Below are 21,195 nucleotides of genomic sequence, written 5' to 3' on the forward strand. Positions count from 1 at the left end.
CATTGGCTTGGATGTACTACTGAATATACTCTTCTAGAAAGTAAGACTTAAGATTAACAAAACTGCATTCTGGTGTGAACAGGCCTCTTACACAGGCGGCAAGCACTTCCACTTCTCTGAAAAGCAATCCTTGCTCAGATCACTTTTAAAAAGGTGTTTGACAGTCAGCAAGGAGGCAATATGTCTCCTCACTGCCTGTTTTAACCCTGTAAATGTCACGCTACCAAGTCACAACCACATGCATTACATACGGTTGCAGCACGACACTATTTGAATGGGTCACGTTTGGCAGGTGGTGGTGCCCACTGATCCCAGCATGGGGTTTTGTTTATGCCACAGCAGGTGTACACCCCTGGCCATTGCAGTTTAAGGGGAAGTGTTTGGGGTGGTAAAGCTGCGGCCTAATTACATATTTTTTTGCACCCCCCCCCCCCCCAATCAGACGTGTCCTAATGTTGTAAGCCCCGAACATTAACAATCAGTGTGCTCAGAGCTGCTCACTTGCACCTGACCCATTAGTCGAGCAGCTGTGTCCTTGCAACTGCTACATCCTAACAGACTGCAACAGGCTGCCTGCAGGTAGCACCTGGAGGCTAGGGACGCAAAAAAATAAATTAAAAAAAATAAAGCCTTTTCGCAGTCAATGAGCTTTGGCGTCTGTGTGAACGAAGCCTAAAGAGAAATGTCCCTATAATGCTAAATAATGGCTGCAAGAACATTTGATAATAAGCAGAAGCAGTAATATACCTTTCAGAATTACCCATCGGGTCTAAAGCACTGCTTCATGTACTTTTGCTACAGTCAACTTAGACAAATGTAAATGTGTTTTCCCAATCCTTAGCATTAGCATAGTTGAAGCTTTATTCAGATACAGGTCACTAAAAGCACCAGGGGAAGCACTCCCTTGCACAAATAATAATAATAATAATAATAATAATAATAATAATAATAATAATAATAATAATATACAGTTCTTTACCTCCAGATTAAAATATGAATTTGTTCACACATAACTGGAAAACTAGCATAAATAGCTTTTTCAGCTACAAATAAAAAGATACGCTGCGTTAGAGCAAGTATAAAATCAGATCTAGAAATTACGGGGCTATTTGGCACTCTGTTAAAAGCGGACAACATACTTGTAGACCCCTTTCACACTGGAGGTGTTTTTCCAGGTGCTTTAGCGCTAAAAACAAAACAGAGCCTGTAAAAAGCCTCATCTGCAATCCCAGTGTAAAAGCCCGAGTGCCTTCACACTGGGGCGCTGCACGGGCAGGACGTCAAGCAAGCAACATCTTTGAGGCTCTTTAGGAGCAGTGTATAAACCGCTCCTGAAGTCAAGCAGCAGCGACACTTTGAACACTTTATTTGGCCACTAGTGGGGGTTAAAAGAGCCCCAAAAATGATGGTAAGGCGTCGCTAAAACTAGCCGCACTTTACCGCCGACGCCCGGGCTCTGGCAGTTAAAAAAAAAAAAAAAAAAGAGTCTGGACTTTACAAATGCCCCTTTTATACGGGTGGACCAATCGAGTCCACCTGTGTTTTTGAGCCAAACCCGATTGGACCCTCCATTATCCTTATTAAATGTGCAGATTTTCATCTTTTCCTTGTAGCCACGTACTAGAGTTTCATGGTATAAACTTTCAAAGCATCAACCTGACATCACCCTGGAAAATAAAAACTGTAGTTTTGGGTGTAATAAACCAAGTGGAAAGAGAAACATGCACACAGTCTAAAGCTTTTTTCAGAAGGATAATGTCTTAAGAAGTTACAGAAAGCAGTGACATCAAGGGAGGATCTTAGCTCAGCAAGAAATTAATATTTTTTCCTAATCACCCACCAGCAGTCTGAATCCCAAAATTAAAGTTTTATTTTGCACAGGTAGACAGCGTTGTCAAGCACCCATTACAAAAACCTACTTCTATTTTTTTTTATTTTTTAGAAAGAATATTTTAAAACGACAAAATGAACATCAATGTGTTTTCACGTGCATGTTTACAATAAAAAATCCTGCCAAATATATTAAAAATAAATAAAATAAATAAAAATATGCTGTTGCTGAGGCAAAGTCACAATAAGGCACAAAAATAGCTTCCTGCACATTTAACCTTCTGCAAATAAAAAATAAATATGGTCATTGCTCAAGAAAGACAGTCCTACACAGGACTTTGATAAGATTAAAAATCTGTTCTACTCTGATTGCCAACCACTAGCGTTAGACATACATTTCTGCGTCCAAAAGCTTCCCAAAGCGAGACATCCTCCCATGATGTACTGGAAAAATTTGTGTCGCCTGGATTATAAGTGTTGATTTCCTAAAAAACAAACAAAAGAATATACATTTTGATACTTAATGTATTTAACTTCTTGCAAGCTTCACTATTGCTAAGGTATAGGCCATGCAATTCTGGCAAACAAAAAAAAAAATGCTTAGCAGATTCCCCAGATAGGTAACCGTACACAATGAGAAATATTTATATAAATAAGAAACCTCTCGCACAATTACCCATAACTTCAGAGCTGAAGTGTTCCATTATAAAAGATAACTGCTGAAATTATATGAAAAATCCCTACTACACATTGTTACTTCTGCATGTACTGCTTGAAAATACTTTAGAAAAACCACACTTTGACTCAATACTTAGTAAATATATGCGCCAAGTAATATGTAGTTACAAATGTGTTTGCATCAAATTAATATTCTAACTCATGAATCAGTACAAAAACTAAAATAAAAAATGTGAGTATAATAAATGAACATCAGACTTAGTCTTAGCCTAAAGAAGTCAATGACACAAAACGTAGGGTTACAACTTGGAGGGTAGACAGTACAGTTACAATACAATTCAAATACAGGAGGAATCAGAAGGTCCTACAAGATTTGTACAGTGTCAGAGTGTTACAGATTTTTCATATAAAATGAGAAATATGTACATTATACCTTTTAGTAATCACATAAATGTCTTAGAACACATTCAAATTTAAGCAATCTTACACTGCCAGTGAATGCAGACCCATGAGCTGCAATTAAAGTCCATTATAGAACACACAGTACAATATATTAGAAATGCTGTTTTTTTTTAACTGCATGGCAGCATGTATGTGTGACTTGCATACTGCATCCTTGCAAGAAAAAAAATAAAGATAAAATTCAGAGGGAACTAAGGGCATTTGAATAAGAAGGCCTTCTTATGCATGCAGGAAGTTTTGCCAACTCTCCTTAAAGCCTTTCCTCATGACAGCAGCGTTTTGGGAGAAAAAAAAAAAGCCTGGATGCTTGTAAAAATGTGTAACATGTGTTTAACCAGATGCCGACCGGACACAGCAAAATCCAAACAGTAGGTCCGTCTGACAAGATGTCTGCCAAGACCCGCCGATTGTTCTGTAAACAAGGCAGATCGCCATTCTGTTACAAGAGAAGGCAGTGATCCTGTCAGGAACACAGACCCCTGCCTTCCCACAGTACAAGCACACACACTTAAACCCTCTCATTGCCCATTAACCCCTTGCTTGCCAGCACCATTAGTACTGTGACAGTACATTTTTTATCACTGATGAGTGTCACCGGTCCCCAAATGTGTGAAGAGTGTTAGTTAGGCGTCTGATTTGTCTGCTGCAATGTCGCAGTCCTGCTAAAAGTAGCTGATAACTGCGTCATTACTAGTAGTAAGAAAAAATAAAGCAACCCCACAATCAATATATGTGGATTGGGATTTGCTTTACCAAACATATGTAACAGCATACATACTGGCCCAAATTTATTAAGAAATTAGATTTTTTTATTGGGTATGTTCTATAGCAGAAAGTAAATGGTTTTTATTTTCTTTTTTCAAAATGGTCAGTTTTTTTCTTTGTTTATAGCGCAAAAAATAAAAACCGCAGGAGGTGATCAAATACCACCAAAAGAAAGCTCTATATGTGGTGGGGAAAAAAAAAAAAAAAAAAAAAAAAAAAAAAAAAACACACATTTTATCTGTGTACAGCATTGCATGACCGCACAATTGTCAGTTAAACCTTCCGGAGCTGAACTGGTTAAAGACTTAAAGCACTTGGGTGTCAATTTCATTGGCCAGAATAATAATTTATTCTTGCCACTGAAACAAATTAAAGGGGTTGTAAAGGTAAATGTTTTTTCACCTTAATGCATGCAGGTGAAAAAACATCTGACAGTGCCTGCACCCCCAGCCCCCCCGTTTTACTTACCTCACCCCTCGAAAGTCCCGCGCTCGTCCCCCGACGTCCGTTCCACCGTTCAGCCTAGCCACTGATTGGCTGGAGTGGATGGATGGAAAGCAGCACAGCCATTGGCTCGCGCTGATGTTAAATCACATCTACTGACGCGGAGCGCCGGGGGCGGGGCCGTGTGATACAGCGAGCGGCTATAGCCGCTCACGGGAGCGCGCCCGCAGATGCTTCTCACCATGTGAGGGAGCTCGCATGAAAGTGAGAAGCACCTGCGGGAGAAAGCCGAGACAGCCGCCGAGGGACCCCTCTGTGCAAAACGAGCTGCACAGTGGAGGTAAGTATAACATGTTTGTTAAAAAAAAAAAAAAAAAAAAAATTCACTTTATAATCCCTTTAATGGTCAAGTGCTAAAAGTGCCTAGCGTTAACATTTTTACTAGTGTCAAGCAATTGTTCTGCCAAAAACACTGCTGCTCCAGGACAAAAAAAAACCCCAAAGCACACCCCTAGAAGCAGCTGCAAAAACTTCTAGTGCGCATGCTGCCTAAACATTGAATATGGCAGCTTGCCAATCCTTAGCGACTACATCCAAATACAGGACATTACTGTCGAAAATACAAATGGTGGTAATACGCCATCAGGTGTCCAATACTATTCTATTGAATACAGGGATGTGTTCAGTCTCTGTTTACACATGACTGTATGCCCAAATACATTAGTCAAATACTGCACTGAAGTTTGCCGATGACACCACCTTAGTTTGATTCATACAAGATAATGAGATAGCATATAAGCAAGAAATGGTTGAGTGGTGTACTGAAAATTGTATATTTAAGCCATACATGGTTCAAAATTCGGCAGGTTGAGCAGGGACCGCAAAAGTTCAATCCATGTATGGGCTCCCTAGTTGTACACAAGTCGATCTATCGATTGACTTGTAGACAACTAGCCTGTTGAATTTTTCCTGAAATATTAGCACTGCTGGCTATAGCTAGCAACACTGATCATTGTGCTCTGCAGGACAATGTGGGAGTCTTCCCCCATCAACACCGACCGTGTTGGAGAATCTTTTCTTTCCTTCCACTTCTGGAGGAAGAAAAAGATTAAATTGCATAATCTATGGCCTGCCTTAATATTGCAAAAACTAAAGACATAATGGTGGATTATAAGAGAGCAAGAAAGATCATTGCCCGGTGTATATATAAGGCAGTGAGGAGGTTGAAAGGGTGGACACTATAAAATTTTGGGGTGTGTATATTATGAGGGAGATGTCATGGTCTCAAAATAATTGTACCCCCAACAGGCCATGTTTACAGGTTTACCTTCATCTTGCACAGGTGCTTTTAATGAGAGTCAATGGCTTGGTATTTTGGACAGCCATTTTATCTAAGAGAAATTCCCAAAACATGGCCTGTTGGGGGTACTTGAGGACAGGGTTGAGAAGCACTGATCTAAGTAACCTATTACCTGAATGCAATACATTCTTCAAAGGGCAAGAAGATGTGCAAGTACCTCCGGTAAAATACCCTTAGGCATCGCGGTAGGCCAAATGGCAGGGCAACAAATTAGAAGGGATTGTCTCCAATAGTGAAGTACAGAAAGCACTAAGGACATGGGTAAATGGGAATATATAGACAAGCATCTTAAATGTCTACTGATGTTAAAGGGGCGTTCCAGACACTTTTTTTTTAAAGTCAGCAGCTAAAAACACTGTAGCTGCTGACTTTTAATAAGGACACTTACCTGTTCAGCGAGCCCGCGATGATGGCCGCCCAAGGCCGATCCATCGGATCGGCTGCTGGCGCCTCCATCTTAACAAAGGGAAACAGGCAGTGGAGCCTTATGGCTTCAATGCCCGTTTCCTACTGTGCAAGACTCGCAGTGCTTTGTGAATGGACCCATTCTTTTCTGGCACGCTGTTACACACAGTAACAGCGGTTTCAGGTAAGTGCATTTTTTGTTTTTATATTTTTCATTTTTTAAAGAATTTTAATGCCATTTTTTATTTTAGGGCGGCCCTCCACTTTAAATATTCCTATTCTCAGAGGGGCAATACCCAACCCTGTGTATTTCATGTGAAATTTTGGAATGTGCAGGTATTAAGGTTTTAAGTCTAGGATAGGATGAACAACCCCTTTGGGTTTTGGTACTATGAACAGGATGCTCTGGACCAGTCTTCCTAGGGACTGGAACAACCACTTCCTGGGACAAGAGATGGTTCAGTGCAGTTTGCAAATCTAACTTTCCTAGGCTCATTAGGAAGTTACATCACACCACAGGTCCCAACTTTAACACCTGGTCATTCATCTGTAACTAGGCTCTGGATGGTAGAATGTTTTCATAAACCAATTTTGAAAGGTTTAAAGAATATGTAAACCCAATGATTCATATTGTTGAATGTGCCTGCTGTACCAGTCTGTTTTTTAATGCTTCCTTTTTGCGAAATTCCTGGTGTTCTCGTCTGTCCTTCTGCTTTCCTAAAATAAAAACAAAAAAACCTCACCACACTTAAGCCTCATACACACAGTACGATTGTTGACCAACCGAGCGCCTGATTTTTGTCAAAAGGGTGTGTGCCAGGATCTCGTCTTGCATACTAACGGTACACAATTGTCGCGCCACAAACATTGTTACGTACTACGAGGAATTTCAGCTCTTGAGCGCCACCCTTTGGGCCCCTTCTGCTAATTTCATGTTTGGCGAGCATGCATGTTTGTACTTTTGACTTGTGTGACGGAATTGTGTACTGACCATATGAAAATCTGACATCAAGCCGTTGTCTACTGAAAATGTACTAGCTTATGATCCAACATTTGTTGGGCAAAAATGTCACAATTGTCAAAAGGAGCATACTAAATGGTAAGATTTTAGGACAATAGTCTGTCAGACAATCCCCTGCCAACAATAGTACTGCGTGTACGAGGCTCGGTTCACACTGCCGCAACTTGGGATTCGACTTGAGACCCCAAGTCACATGTCACGTGAAATCCCATTTTAGTCAATGAGAGCTGTACACTAACCTTCCCAATGAACAGCTGTGGCAGGACAGTCTGATCATTGGAGAAGAGCAGGCAGAGTTCTCAGCACAACCAGAAAAATTAAACACACTGCTCCAATACCTAATGTTGTCAGGTTTTGATAGGAAAGGAGAGGGACTGGCAGGAACACCAATGGTTTCACACAAAGGAAGCAATGCAAAGAGAACAGGATACATTTTAATACTTTTATAGCAGCCTGCTGATAACTACACATTGAACTTAATGCTGAGATGAGCATCAAAAGCAGGATCCAATGCCCAAATCAACATTACAGGGAGGGGTTGGAGTAGGGCTCCCAAAGTTGCAGCAATCTGCATGTACTGCGTCTATTGTTGTAGAAGACAACAGCAAAGCGTTTTTGGAAGAATTCAAAGTAAAATAATCAACTAATGAAGCACAGAGTGCTTCACCTAACACTATAAAAAAAAAAAAAAAAAAAAAAGGAGTAAAAACAAAAAAATTAAAATAAATAAAAAAGTTATTCCTGTGGCGTTTCTAGAATGAGGACGGAGTATTCTAGCTGAAGGGAAGGTAGGGAGGGCAGATTTGAAATTTGATTACCTAACAATGTCTGAAGTACCTAAATAGCCTTTTGGACATTGGCAGATAGTTGAAAAAGAGGAGTCCTTCAGAAGGTCATCTAGGCAACCTATTACCTCAATGCACTACATTCTTAGAAGGGCAAGATGATGTGCAAGTACCTCTGTAAATATGCTAATGTCAAATATTTTGGTATTTTTTGGCATCATTGTGGAAGGATAGCAACATTATGCCCTGCAGTACAGTGCAGATACTTAACCACCTTTCAACCAGCCGCCATCATACTGCGGAAGGTCGGCAGGATCCCGGGAGCTGTCGTAGCTATACGTCGGCTCCTTTAAGTGGGATAGCAGGCATGCATGCTGCACTCGGGGGGTGCCGATGCCCGTGACCGGCGGTCGCAAGGACCACCAGCCACAAGCGATTGCGGGCACGAGAGGCAGAACAGGGACATGTATGTGTAAAACACACAAATCCCTGTTCCGAGAGGAGATGCAGATCGCGAGTTCCTAATATCTAGGAGCCACGATCTGTCATCTCGCCCCCCACAGAACAGTCAGTGAACAGTTAACCCTTTGATCGGCCCCTAGTGCTAACCCCTTCCCTGCCAGTCACATTTATACAGTAGTCAGTGAATTTTTATAGCACTGACAGTCATGATTAAAAAAAAAAATTACTAACAAAACAAAATACTAAAAATGCCATAAATCTATCCCATATTTTGTAGGCACTATAACTTTTGCACAAACCAATATAAACTTATTGCGATTTTTATTACCAAAATATGTAGAAGAATACATATCGGCCTAAAATGAGGGGGAAAAAAAAGGGCATATTATAACAAAAAGTACAAAATATTGTGTTTTTTTTTCAAAACTGTCGCCCTTTTTTTATTTTTTTTGCGCTATAAACAAACGCAGAGAAGATCAAATGCCACCAAAAAATAAATAAAAAATAGCTCTATTTGTGGGGGGGGGGGGGGACTTCAATTTTGTTTGTTTACGACATTGCACGACTGCACAATTGTCAGTTAAAGCGACGCAGTGCCTTATCACAAAAAAGTGCTCTGGTCATTGAGCAGCCAAATCTTCCGGGGCTGAAGTGGTTAAAGAAGTCCAGTCAAAGCTCGTTTGGCTGGACTTCTCCTGTGGATCACAGGAGTCCAATTAGTTTAAGCACCACATTAAGAGCATCCACCCCTATGGAGTGGCAGATGTCAGCGGACACCCACAGTAATCGAATCCTGTCCGCAAAATCCAGACTGATGGTGGCCCGATTTTACATCCATCAGTCAGATTGGATGAAAGCAGACAGGTGGCCCAGTTTCATCTGAGCTCTCCTGGGTGAATCGCTGTCATTGTACATCGCCCGCTTTAAGACCTCTAGGGGGCGCACCCGAGCCAATGTCCGTTGCCACGACATCTGCCGGCCACACACTCCTGAGACACAGAACGGGAATCTGTCACTGTAAACACAGTTCTGTCAGCAGAGGAGACACATATCTGCTGTTTCTAGTGATTAGGAACAGCAATCCGTCTCCTCCAGTCACTACACTCCCCCAGTTAGAAACACCTCCCTAGGAACACTTAACCGTTTGATTGCCCTCTAGTGTTAACCCCTCCTTTGGCCGGTGACATTTATACAGTAATTAGTGGCTATTTTTAGCTCTGATCAAAAAAAGGTAGTTGTAAAGGCAGTTTTTTTTTTTTTTTATCTTAATGCATTCTCTGCATTAAAGAGGAAGTAAACCCTGATGCGTTTACTTCCTCTTTCATTCCCTGCAAAGGCAAAGCATAATGGACTACTATGCATCGCATAGTAGCCCATTATGTGTCACTTACCTGACACAGGAGCCAGCGAAGTCGCCGCTGTCCCCTGTAGTCCGCCGCATCCATTTTGCTGGTGGCGTCTCGCAGCTCCGCCGCTGTCATTCGGTGGAGCCGTGATGACGTCACTCCCGCGCATGCGCACGGGAGCCGACACGCGCGGCAGATCCATTGTTGGAAATGCCGCGCTCAGTGCGCCTGCGCGTCGCCGTAGACAGCGGTGCCTGTCTTCAGGCAAATATCTCCTAAACCGTATAGGTTTAGGAGATATTTCTTGGACCTACAGGTAAGCCCTAATCTAGGCTTACCTGTAGGTCAAAGTGGTTTGTAAGGGTTTACAACCACTTTAAGATAAAAAAAAAAAAAAAAAAAAAAAACCTGTGAGCAGCAGCCCCTCCTCAGCCCCCCTAATACTTACCTGAGGTCCATCTAGATCCAGCGATGTTGTAAGGGTGCCCAGGACTCCCCTCATTAGCCGAGACAGCAGCGTGGCGACATTGGCTCCCACTGTCAATCAAAATCAGTCAGCCAATCCAGAGAGAAGGAGGGCGGGGCTGCAGTTCTGTGTCTGAGTGGACAAAGAGCCAAGGCTTAGCTTGGGTGCCCCTCATAGCAAGCTGCTTACTGTGGGGGCATTCAACAGGAGGGAGGGGCCAGGAGCAACCAAGAAGAGGAGGATTCGGGCTGCTCTGTGCAAATCAGAGCAGGTAAGTATAACGCATTTGTTAATAACACCCCCCCCCCCCACACACACACACCAGACTTTACAATTACTTTAGTATTACCTTTGGAACACACATGGTGGTTTTTAGAGGAGCCCCTAGATAGCAACTCTTTCCAGCAGAAGAGGGGAAGTCGCTCATACCCATGCAAGAAGTCAACACAGCTTCCTGTATGTAGCACAAACTGCTAGAGTCTAGTACAGCATTCTGAAGCGGCCAAACCATTCTGCCAATGAAAAAAATGTATGCAAAGCTGGCCCAAACACGCCATTTAATGTAAAAGGAAACATGGAGTGCTTTTTAGCAATCCTCTATAGGATATCAAGATATAATTTAATGTGAAGTATACATTTCCTAAGGCACCTTCAAACTATGTGCTGCATTAATGCAACATTTTACAGTGTACTAGGGCAGACCAATTATTTTAAATAGGCTCTCGGTGCACACTAAAGGCATTGTCCACCAAAACAAACGGCAGCTCCCAGGACCGGGAGTCAGAACAGCTTAGTATAGGGAGACAGAAAACTAAAAGGAGAGTAGGGAGTCTAGGGGACTGGGGGGAATTCACAATTTACTGGAGGAGTGCGTTTAGGGTGCTAGGAGAACCCTATCTGGAGGGGGCCTGTGAGGTGCTGCAACTCGGGGCTAAGTGAGCCTAAAGAGCCAGTGATCTGGGAGACCAAAGACAACAAAAGTGCTGCTGACAAGAGATCCAAGTAGCTCTGCATTTTCATTGTTTGCTTTGTGAAGTTGAAACCGCTGCGTGGGTATCTACAGTATTTCCTCGGATTGCAAGCATAATTCATTCCAGAAACATGATTGTAATCCAAAGCAGTTGTACATCAAAGCGAATTTCACCATAAGAAATAATGGAAGCCCAGATTCGTTCCACAACTATTTAGTCATAGTTTTTTTTTTTGTGCCTCTCTCGGGAGGAAGGGCACTTCTTGTGCACCAAAAGTGCGTCACCAGCACTGGCATCATATTGGGACACCTTGAAGTCTCCTCGAACATGCTCACAACTCAGGAAGGCGAAAAGCACACCAGAAGCCTGAAAATAGTAAAACTGCCAACTTGGTAAACCCGACAAAGCACAATACTCCAGGCATATGCATCCTCCTGAGACCTACAGGCCAGGCAGTACTTGTAATTTAAAACATGGAAAAGGCCTTCCAGTAAGTGACTTGACATCTCTGGCACACCAGGTCTTAGTTACCAGTAAGGCGCCATTCACACTGCTGCGACTTGAAAGTTGCAAGATTTTACTGCAATTTTGCCACAGTTTCAGGGAATGCCTGTGTAAACCTTGAGGTCTATGGACCTCAACTACCATCAAAGTCGGACCAAAGTAGTACAGGGGCTACTTTGAAGTGGCACAGATATGAATGTTACTCATCGGAAATCATGGGATGCGACTTGGCAGCCCCAAGTCGCACAAATGTGAAAGGTGCCTAAAAGAGCCCATTACCACAATCACCAGACCAGAGGGAATATAATAAACAGAACTAAAAAAGTGTACTCCTGGGAGGTCTGGAAACAAAAAACTACTGAGGGATAAGGGGAGGGAGGGGCCTTTTAATCTTTCTTATTTGTGTTTCTTGTTGAAAGCAAAGCCAATCATCTCTCAAGTGAACTGTCCTGGAAGATGATTGGGGTGGGGGGAAAAAAAAAAAAAAAAAGGGAAGAATTGTCTGACTTTACAGGTGTGGTGCAGTTCCCGTTAATAAAGAAAGAACACACCTATAATAAGCACTAACAGGACTGTAGAAGTATAACATTTTGTAACAATTTTACAATGCAAAACTGACTGATCACCAAACTGGCTTTTACAGTGCTCATTTAATCTGGCATCACTAGGATTCCAGCTGCAGACTAAGACCTTAGCTGGCAAATGTTTTACTTTGTTCACACATACCTCAAGATTTCAAGCCTATACAGAGGCAATTTTTTTATTTATTTTTTTAAACCTCCTTACCTCATATGCTTCTCTGCATGTGTCCAAACCAATCTGCAGCAGCAACTGTTTCACTCTTTTCCTAGTCTTTCTTATTTTTTCCAGATTATTGACAGGTGTTTGAAACATTTTTGCAGTGCTAGAAAAGAAAAAAAAAAAGAAAAAAGAAGAAAAAAGACAATTAAATTTATAAACAAAATTTTATTAACGTTTGTCTCCATAATGATCTACAAAAAAAAAAAAATAAGATAAAAGTGCATTTACAATGGCACCTAAACGTGGTGCGGTTTTGCTGTGATAAATTGTGCGGCAACCACGCTAATACCATATCATACGAAGCTGGTCGCCCAAAGAAGGAGCAGGAGCTTCTTTTGGGGGACAATCGCAGCAAAACCGCACTTGGGTGCCATTGAAAACGAATGACACCCAAACACGAGTGCTGCATTTTGCCAGCATCGCAGTGCAAGTCACTTGATGTGACCAGGACCTTAAAGGGGTTGTGAACCCTCGTTTTTTTTTCCACCTTAATGCATTATGGTGAAAAGAAAAAAAAAAAAAAAAACTGGTATGTGGGCCTTTTTACTTGCAATGGAATTTCCAATGGTGAGGACGCGCTGTCTCTCTGCCCGGTGTTCTCGGCACTTGATTGGACAGATTGATAGCAGTGCAGCCATTGGCTCCTGCTGCTGTGAATCAAATCCAATGACATGGGCGCCAGGGCCGAGTCATACATTCCGTGGCTATGGACGGCGAACGCTGGACTCGAGCGCACAATTTCTTAACACTTATTATACCTTTGCTGTTGCTTTGGAGGGAATGTGTCACTGTTGTCAGTTTTTTGGCAAGTCTACAACATGGTACCTTGTACAGATAATTATTATGTAACTCTAAATACTCACACAAGCACCAAGTACACAGTGTAAACAAGCATTTGTGCTTGAAATGACATATGCTGGCCAATATCACCCCCAATCAGTTAAAACACTACTGGAATTCAAGTTTACTGTCCCTTTAACTAGTCTGTTTGGGCCAAGCGTGCCAAAACTATTTTTTACATTATTAGGCATGTACACTGTATGAGCTGTATAAACTATGTAGACTCTGCTATATACATGATACAGTATTGTGTTTTGGCAGTGAGACAAGCACTTGAGCGCACTAAGTGGTGCTCAGCCAGTCATAGGCAGCTATGTATTCTATGAATGAAAACAAAGATTCCTTTGGATTGGCTGAGGCAGGCGGATGAGGTCACAATCTTCAACTTTAGAAAAATCAGGGGAAGCTTTGTATTCTATGAATGAATACAAAGCTGCCCTTGACTGGCTGAGTAACGCTCAGCCCAAACATTCCGATTGGTCGAGTGCCTACCATAGCAAGCTATGCGGCTTGCTACAGAGGGCACAAACGGAGAACCCGAGAAAAAAGGAATCAGGGCAAAACCACTACACAGAGCAGGTATTACATATTTGTTAAATACATTTTTTTTTTAAGGGTTTACAAATTCGCTTTAAGTGCACGCTGAAATTAAAAGTAGCCACAAACCTAGTGTAAATGCCAAAACAAGTCCACTTGTTAGTATACAAGCAGTGACTGGTGTAATATTTCAACAGTCATTAACCTTATTTCCAGATACAAATTTTGGCTGAGCCAAGCACGATTTTACATGCGCGTTTTCCCACGCAACAATCACGGCAAATAAATGCACGTTGTGCGTTTTGTCACAATTCAACATATTTTTGTCTAATATATATTAACACAACTACTAAGGCTTCCGATTAAGCATTTTAGTGTTTTTATATGACAAATACTGCTTCAAGTGAGCTTCTTTTCTGAAACAAAATACTATACATTACTTTGTCTATTGAGGGTCACATTCTTTCACCTTCAGGTTATACTGCTGCCTAGAGGATTGGAGACTGGCAAAAAAAAAAAAAAAAACCCTGTAGAGCAGCCCAGGGCAATCCCTCCCACTAGCAGCACACATCAGGTTTATTGCATCATAGCTTGTGTCCTAGGAAGGATGGATGTCATCTTCAGCTATGCTGCAAAGTCTATCCAAATTTGTTTTCTAGCATTTCTCCCCACTTTCTTCAAATCAAGACTCTTCTGCAAGCAGCTGCTAGTTAACCTCTACAATTGTAGCTATTCAACACGGCTTTAGCAGTTTTGCAACCAGATCCCACAAATCTGGACAATGCAAGGCTAGCCTGGGAGTACCCTTTGAACACCAAGTTCTGTGAAAAGTGCTTTCCTGTCTCTGTTCCGGTAACAAGATAGTCATGGTGGATCACTTTGCAGATCCAGAGCTGGAAGAAGCACTTTTGCATTTTCTGATATATCACTTTGCGAAAAAGCTGTACAGGCTCAGCACCTGGAGCTACCTCATTCGTTCAGATTGCTCGGTGCCTTTAAAAACTCCTCCTCCTCACTGGTTTCTACAGCAGAAGGCCTAATGCTGAGGAACGGAGTTGCTGCCTTCATTCACTGGGTGGAGTGTCTTATGCAGGCTCTTTTCCGTCATTTATCATTGAGAAAGCATCTCCCCGCTGCTGCATTGCAAGGAGCCTCTTGAAATACTCGGATTCCAAGTTCATTCCTACTGCCTACTTAATGTTTCCTATTACTTCCAGCCAGCGATCCTCATTCGCCATCAGGGTTTTGCAAGTACTTGAGGCCTTACCTTATACTCAAAGCTGGAGTTGCCTTACTACTACACAATTACAATATATCTGTTTCAAGATGCAGAGGGGGACAGTCTTGCCGTTTTGGGTGACCCAAACTCTCACTTTACAGTTTTGGGGATGTTTGTTCTGAGCCGCCTGAAGTTGGCAACACCTAGATTCTGGAATCCTGTTCTCCATTGATTATAGGGTCCAACTTGTCATTCAAGTGCTTCCTAGCTCTGCCAAGTGGAGCCAAGCCCACATTATCAGCTAGGATTTCTACTGCAGTCAAACATGATTTTTCGGATCAATTAATGCAGTTGCTGGCTTATTCTGCTTGCAGAAGTTAAAGCGGAGGTCCACCCTAAAGTGGACCTTCCGCTCATCGGAACCCTCCCCCCTCCGGTGCCACAATCGGCACCTTTCAGGGGGGAGGGGGGTGCAGTTACCTGGATAATCCAGGTAATTGCACCCACTTCCGGGATAGCTCTCTGCGGAAAGGGGCGTAACTTACGCCCCTTTCCGCAAGTGCCCCGCTGCCTGCTGGGAAACACACAGATCCCAGAGGCAGCGGGGACCGTCCTCATTGCGCAGGGCGGCTCGCGCATGCGCAGTAGGGAACCGGGAAATGAAGCCGAAAGGCTCCATTTCCTGATTCCCATACCCAAGATGGCGGCGGCAGCACTCGAGTGTCGATCTAGAGATCGGCTTCGGGTGCCGACATCGCGGGCGCGCTGGACAGGTAAGTGTCACTATTTTAAAAGTCAGCAGCTGCAGTATTTGTAGCTGCTGGCTTTAAAAAAAACGTGGAGTCCCGGTGGACTCCCGCTTTAAGCTCGTTCCTCCACAGATTCTACAGTTATCTCTAACAGCTATTTCTGGCTCTAATCTTTACCAGACAAGATCACCCTGGGGGGGGGGGGGGGGGAGTCATTTTTCCTTCATTACTCTAGAATTGAGAGAAACCATTTCTACCCTTATTGATGTAGTGTGTGCCACTCTGAAATTGGAGGATTAGCCCACTGTCTCAGGTTTTTCAGGGCTCCTGCTAAGGCCTTTCCATGTCACCCCCTCTACAAAAGTTCTCCTCTATGGACATATGCAGAACACTGATTAGAATGCTGGAATGCAGGCACTGCGTTCAAGAACACCTGCCCCACATGGTCTTCAAGGGATGCCTCTCCGAACTGACCCTTGACAATGTCAAGGGTATTGCTGGAGTCAAGAGCTCCCACCGCAAAGTCTAGAGAAAAGTCTGCCTAATCTCCTTCCTCTTGCAGAATGCATGTTTAGGCCCCCCAAACTTGGCTCTCTGGTCACCTACATTGTCTAAGGTAAGGTGGCTTCTCAAAAACCCCTGTTGCACTCCTTTGGAAGTACCCAATCACCAACTAGGAACTTTGCGGTGAAATATTAACCTGTCCTTTTCTTCAAAAACATTCTACCAACAGAGTTCAATAGTAAAAAGCCAGTGGACTTTAAACTCCTATGTCTGAGTCCATACTCTTCATTCCCATTGGTGGAGCTGCTATGAGAAATGGACATGTGGGTGTAGTGGTGGCTGGATGTGGCAAGGCCTACTTTTTCCTCAAAGCTTTGTAGTATCCAACAGGGCTTCAAGAACTAAGGGGGTGAAACCAGGTTGTTCATTTTATAGGGAACTTAAAGTGATTGTAAAGCATATACTTCCACTGTGCAGCTCGTTTTGCACAGAGAGGTCCCGAACATCCTCTTTTGGGATCCCCCGGTGGCTCCTCCCCGCATCAGATAACCCCCTAGGAGAAGTGCTCTCCCAATGGGGTTACCTTGAGGCCGAGCTGTCGAGTCCAGCATCCTCTTTAACCACTTGCCGACTGCCTCACGCCGATATACGTCAGCAGAAGGGCTCGTACAGGCAGAATCACGTACATTGTCCCTTTAGGAGGCGGCCAGCGGGCACACCCATGGCAAGCTCCGTATAGTCGGGTCCCGCGGACTCGATCGCCACGGGGATAACCGTGATCACTTCACAGGGAGGAAGAATGGGGAGATGCTAATGTAAACAAGCATCTCCCCGTTCTGCCTAGTGAGTGTCACTGATCTCTGTTCCCTGTGATCGGAGCAAAGATCAGTGACGTGTCACACACAGCCATGCCCCCCACAGTTAGAAAGACGTCCAAGGACACACTTAACCCCTACACTGCCACCTAGTGGTTAACCCCTTCACTACCAGTGTCATTTACACAGGAATCAATGCATTTGTATAGCACCGATTGCTGTATAAATGACAATGGTCCCAAAAATGTGTCAAAACTGTCCGATGTGTCCACCATAATGTCACAGTCACGATAAAAAAAAAAAAAAAAAAATTAAAAAAAAAAAAAAAAAAAAAGGGAAAAAAAAAAAAAAAAAAAAAAAAAAAAAAAAAAAAAAAAAAATCGCTGATCGCTGCCATTTAAAAAAATTAATTATTAATAAAAATGCCATAAAACCATCCCCTATTTTGTAAACACTGACTTTTACGCAAACCAATTGCTTATTGCGATTTTTTTTTTTTTTTTACCAAAAATATATAGAATATGTATCGGCTTAAACCAGGGATGTCTAAACTTTTTTCAAAGAGGGCCAGATTTGATGAACTGAACATGTGCGAGGGCCGACCATTTTGCCTGACATTCTTTGAACCATTAAAATTCGGTCTAAGTGTGTTCGTCCGAGCTCTAATACACGTCCCAACAAGAATTATCATGCCTTTGTGGCTGTGTGTGGTGAAGAGATGAACTCAAGTGTATTATTTGGATACACCGTATTTATTGGCGTATAACACGCACCTTCACGAAAAAAAAAAAATTAAATTAAAATTTTAAATAAAGAACTGTGAAGCAAAATAAGGGTCAGTGCCCATCTGCAGACCCACAATTGCCAGGAACGCAGCGCCCACCATTGCCAGGAACGCACCCACCATTACATCAGTGCAGCCATGGAGGGCAGGACGAGCGCCAAAGACATCCTGCAGGAGAATTTCCTGTTTACACAATGGCCTCTTTTAAGAGAAAGTCCTCCTCTGATGGACAGAACAGTCGTCCAGAGTGTTGGCAGAGATTGGACTTCCTATTACTGCTGCCATGTATACAGGAAATTCTCCTGCGTGCACGGCACTCGTCCCGCCTCCTTCCTCCAAGGCAGCCGGACTATATATCTTCTGTGACCCCAGCGCTGGGAGATCGCTGGGGGCCACAAAAGATGTATATGTTTAAATAACCAGATGGGCCATTCAAAACCGGACTGCGATTGCCCCGCAGGCCGGACTTAGGACATGCCTGGCTTAAAAACGCTCTATCTGTGGTGGGGGGGGGGGGGATGGATGTAAATTTTGTTTGGGAGTCACGTCGCACAACCGCACAATTGTCAGTTAAAGCGATGCAGTGCCGAATCGCAAAAAGTGCTCTGGTCAGGAAGGGGATAAATTCTTCCGGGGCATAAAAATTCCATTGAGGTACCCCATGATGCTTTCGGAACTCCCTACATAATAGCATTTATCTTGCAGGTGTCAAATCTATATGAAGAATCACAACTGCAACTAAGCTGACAATTACCGTTACAGCTACTGTATATTCCTTTTAAATTGATTTACCTACATTTTGTCATGTTCATCAATATAGCTACATCTAATAAATACTTCTTTGTCAAAGTGGATATGCTTAAAACAGAAAGCCATTTTTCCAGAGTCATTCAACCCATTTCCTGTATTCTCAGGATGCCATGGACACACCCCTTGTGGTGCATCATGAAACCAGCCTAAATTCCCCAGAGAATGTTGCACAGAACGATCCTCCGGTCACTACATGAACATTGCTCCTTAAAGCGTGAAAACTATTGACAGAGGAAGGGACACTGGGATTAAAAAGTAATCCCCAATACTGAATGTCTCATATTTGCTCCCCTTTGGTCTGATGAATATACCATGGAAAGTGTTTTATTAGAACTATTCAATAAAAAAAATGTTGTTACTGCCAGAAATGCAGTTCTCTCTTGGGCATTTGCGCTGTGGCATCTCAAACTAGGTCATCGGCCCTGCTGAGCTCACTTGTGTGGACTACAGAACACTTTCACCTATGTTATAGGGGTGAAAGGAAAAATGTTCTGTAGGCTACCACTTCCTATCCTAAAATAACACTTTTGCCCCATAAATACAGTATAGCAATGTAACTATGCCAGCCTGGGACAAAAATGTGTTACTTACAGGATTAATAGTTCAGTTGAGAGCAGAATCAAATATGACAGTTAATATTTGTGGCATGACTTGAATGTAACCTTTATGGAAACTGTTACACTCAGTTACGCTTTAAACACTTAAGGACCAAGCCTCTTTTTGAGATGTGTTTACAAGTTAAAAACAGTTTTTTTGCTAGAAAATTACTTTAGAACCCCCAAACATTATACTTTTTTTTTTCCCCCTAACACCCTAGAGAATAAAATGGCGGTAGTTGCAATACTTTGTCACACCATATTTGCGCAGCGGTCTTACATTCGCACTTTTTTTATTAAAAAAAAAATAAGACAACTGTAAAGTTAGCCCAATTTTTGTTTTATATTGTGAAAGATAATGTTACGCCGAGTAAACTGATACCCAACATGTCACGCTTCAAATTGCGCCCTCTCATGGGATGGCGACAAACTTTTACCCTTAAAAATCTCCATAGGCAACATTAAAAGAAACAAAAAAATTCTACAGGTTGCATGTTTTAAGTTACAGAGGAGGTCTAGGGCTAGCATGATTTCTCTCGCTCTACCGATTGTGGTAATACCCCACGTGTGGTTTGAACACCGTTTTCATATGTGGGCGCTACACACGTATGTGTTCGCTTCTGCGTTTAAACATTTTTATTTTGGTTTTCTTACTTATTTTACCTTTTATTTTTACAGTTAAAAAAAAAAAAATCACTTTTATTCCTATAACAAGGAATGTAAACATCCCTTGCAATAGAAAAAAGCACGACAGGTCCTCTTAAATATGAGATCTGGAGTCAAAAAGACCTCAGATCTCATATTTACACTAAAATGCAAAAAATAAAAAATTTGTCATAAAAAAAAAAAAAAAACCCACGCGCACACACACACAAACAAACAGGGGCCTTTAAGAGCTATGGGCAGAAGTGACATTTTGAGGTCGCTTCTGCCCTGCAATGGTATGGAGATGGGTGTGGGCCTTCTTCCCCTCACTCGTCGCCATGTCACTTAAATGCAATACAAAATACAAAACGGGGGATACATTTATGGCATTTTTTTTTCATTTTTGTACTAGCAACAGCAGCAATTTTTAGCAGGACTGCGACATTGCGGTGGACAGATCCTACACCCGACACTTTTTTGGGAACCAGTGACATTATTAGTGATCAGTGCTAAAAAAAAAAAAAAATGCATTGACACTGTATAAGTGACACTGGCAGGGAAGGGGTTAAAGAGGAAGTAAACTCCTCTGGTGTTTTTGTACCTATAGATAAGCCTACATTAAGGCTTACCCAAGACCCCTTTCACACAGACGTTTTTTCAGGCACTTTTGGGCTAAATAGCACTTGAAAAGTGCCTCCCCTGCAGTCCTAGTGTGAAAGCCCGAAAGTCCTGCAAGCAGTATCTTTGGTGCGAAGAAGGAATGGCCCATTGAAATTAATTGGCATTGCTGCCAAAGCCCTTGCAAAGCACTTTGGCAGTGGCACTACATGGGTGCATTTAACCCTTTATTCGGCCACTAGCAGGAGTTAAAAGCACCAAATAGTGCCACCAAAACTAGCAGCGTTTTACTGTCAACCCCCGCCCACCCCAGTGTGAAAGAAGCCTATAGGTACTGTAAATGTCTCCTAAACTTGCACCATTTTGGATTTACTGTATACTGCGATTACATCATTGGCGCTTGTGCTCTGAAGAAACCACCACCCCCGCCCATCAACGCTGGAGCCTGCGAACCCAGAAGTAACACCAGGAAAGTTGTCAGCCGTGTCAGGGTGCTGCTGCAGGGCTTTGTTCTACAGGTAAATATTTTATAATGAGCCAGCATGCGATGCATACTAGCTCATTATGCCTTTGTCTTGTAGGTGTTTAATTTTTCTGGAGGTTTACAACCTTTTTAACATCCGGGGCGATCAAAGGGTTAAGCGTGTTCCCTGTTTGTGCTTTCTTACATGGGGGGGGGGGGGGGGGGCACTGCATGGACACTGATCCCTGTTACCGATTAGCAGAAACATAAGATCAGTGTCCATGCCTGAGAGAACGACGGTCTGCCTTGCTTACA

At 42.7% G+C, this 21,195-nt stretch overlaps 1 protein-coding gene across 2 annotated transcripts in view; it reads right to left on the minus strand.

Annotated features, from left to right (window-relative positions):
- Positions 1–21,195, minus strand: part of ADNP2 (ADNP homeobox 2) — a 28,609-nt gene that overhangs the window by 6,312 nt on the left and 1,102 nt on the right. The window contains exons 2-3 of one of the 2 annotated variants that reach the window (XM_077492306.1): positions 12,286–12,403; positions 2,226–2,315 (exon numbers count right to left, since the gene is read on the minus strand). In XM_077492306.1, the coding sequence (XP_077348432.1) occupies positions 2,226–2,315; positions 12,286–12,393 (198 nt within the window). In that variant the 5' untranslated portion in view covers positions 12,394–12,403. The remainder of the gene's footprint in view (positions 1–2,225; positions 2,316–12,285; positions 12,404–21,195) is intronic. The other variant, XM_077492307.1, reaches the window with a different exon arrangement.

The sequence above is a fragment of the Lithobates pipiens genome, unplaced genomic scaffold (genome assembly GCF_037356315.1).
Source record: "Lithobates pipiens isolate NorthernLeopardFrog02 unplaced genomic scaffold, aLitPip1_a1.2 Scaffold_19, whole genome shotgun sequence".
In the NCBI taxonomy this organism is placed as follows: domain Eukaryota; kingdom Metazoa; phylum Chordata; class Amphibia; order Anura; family Ranidae; genus Lithobates; species Lithobates pipiens.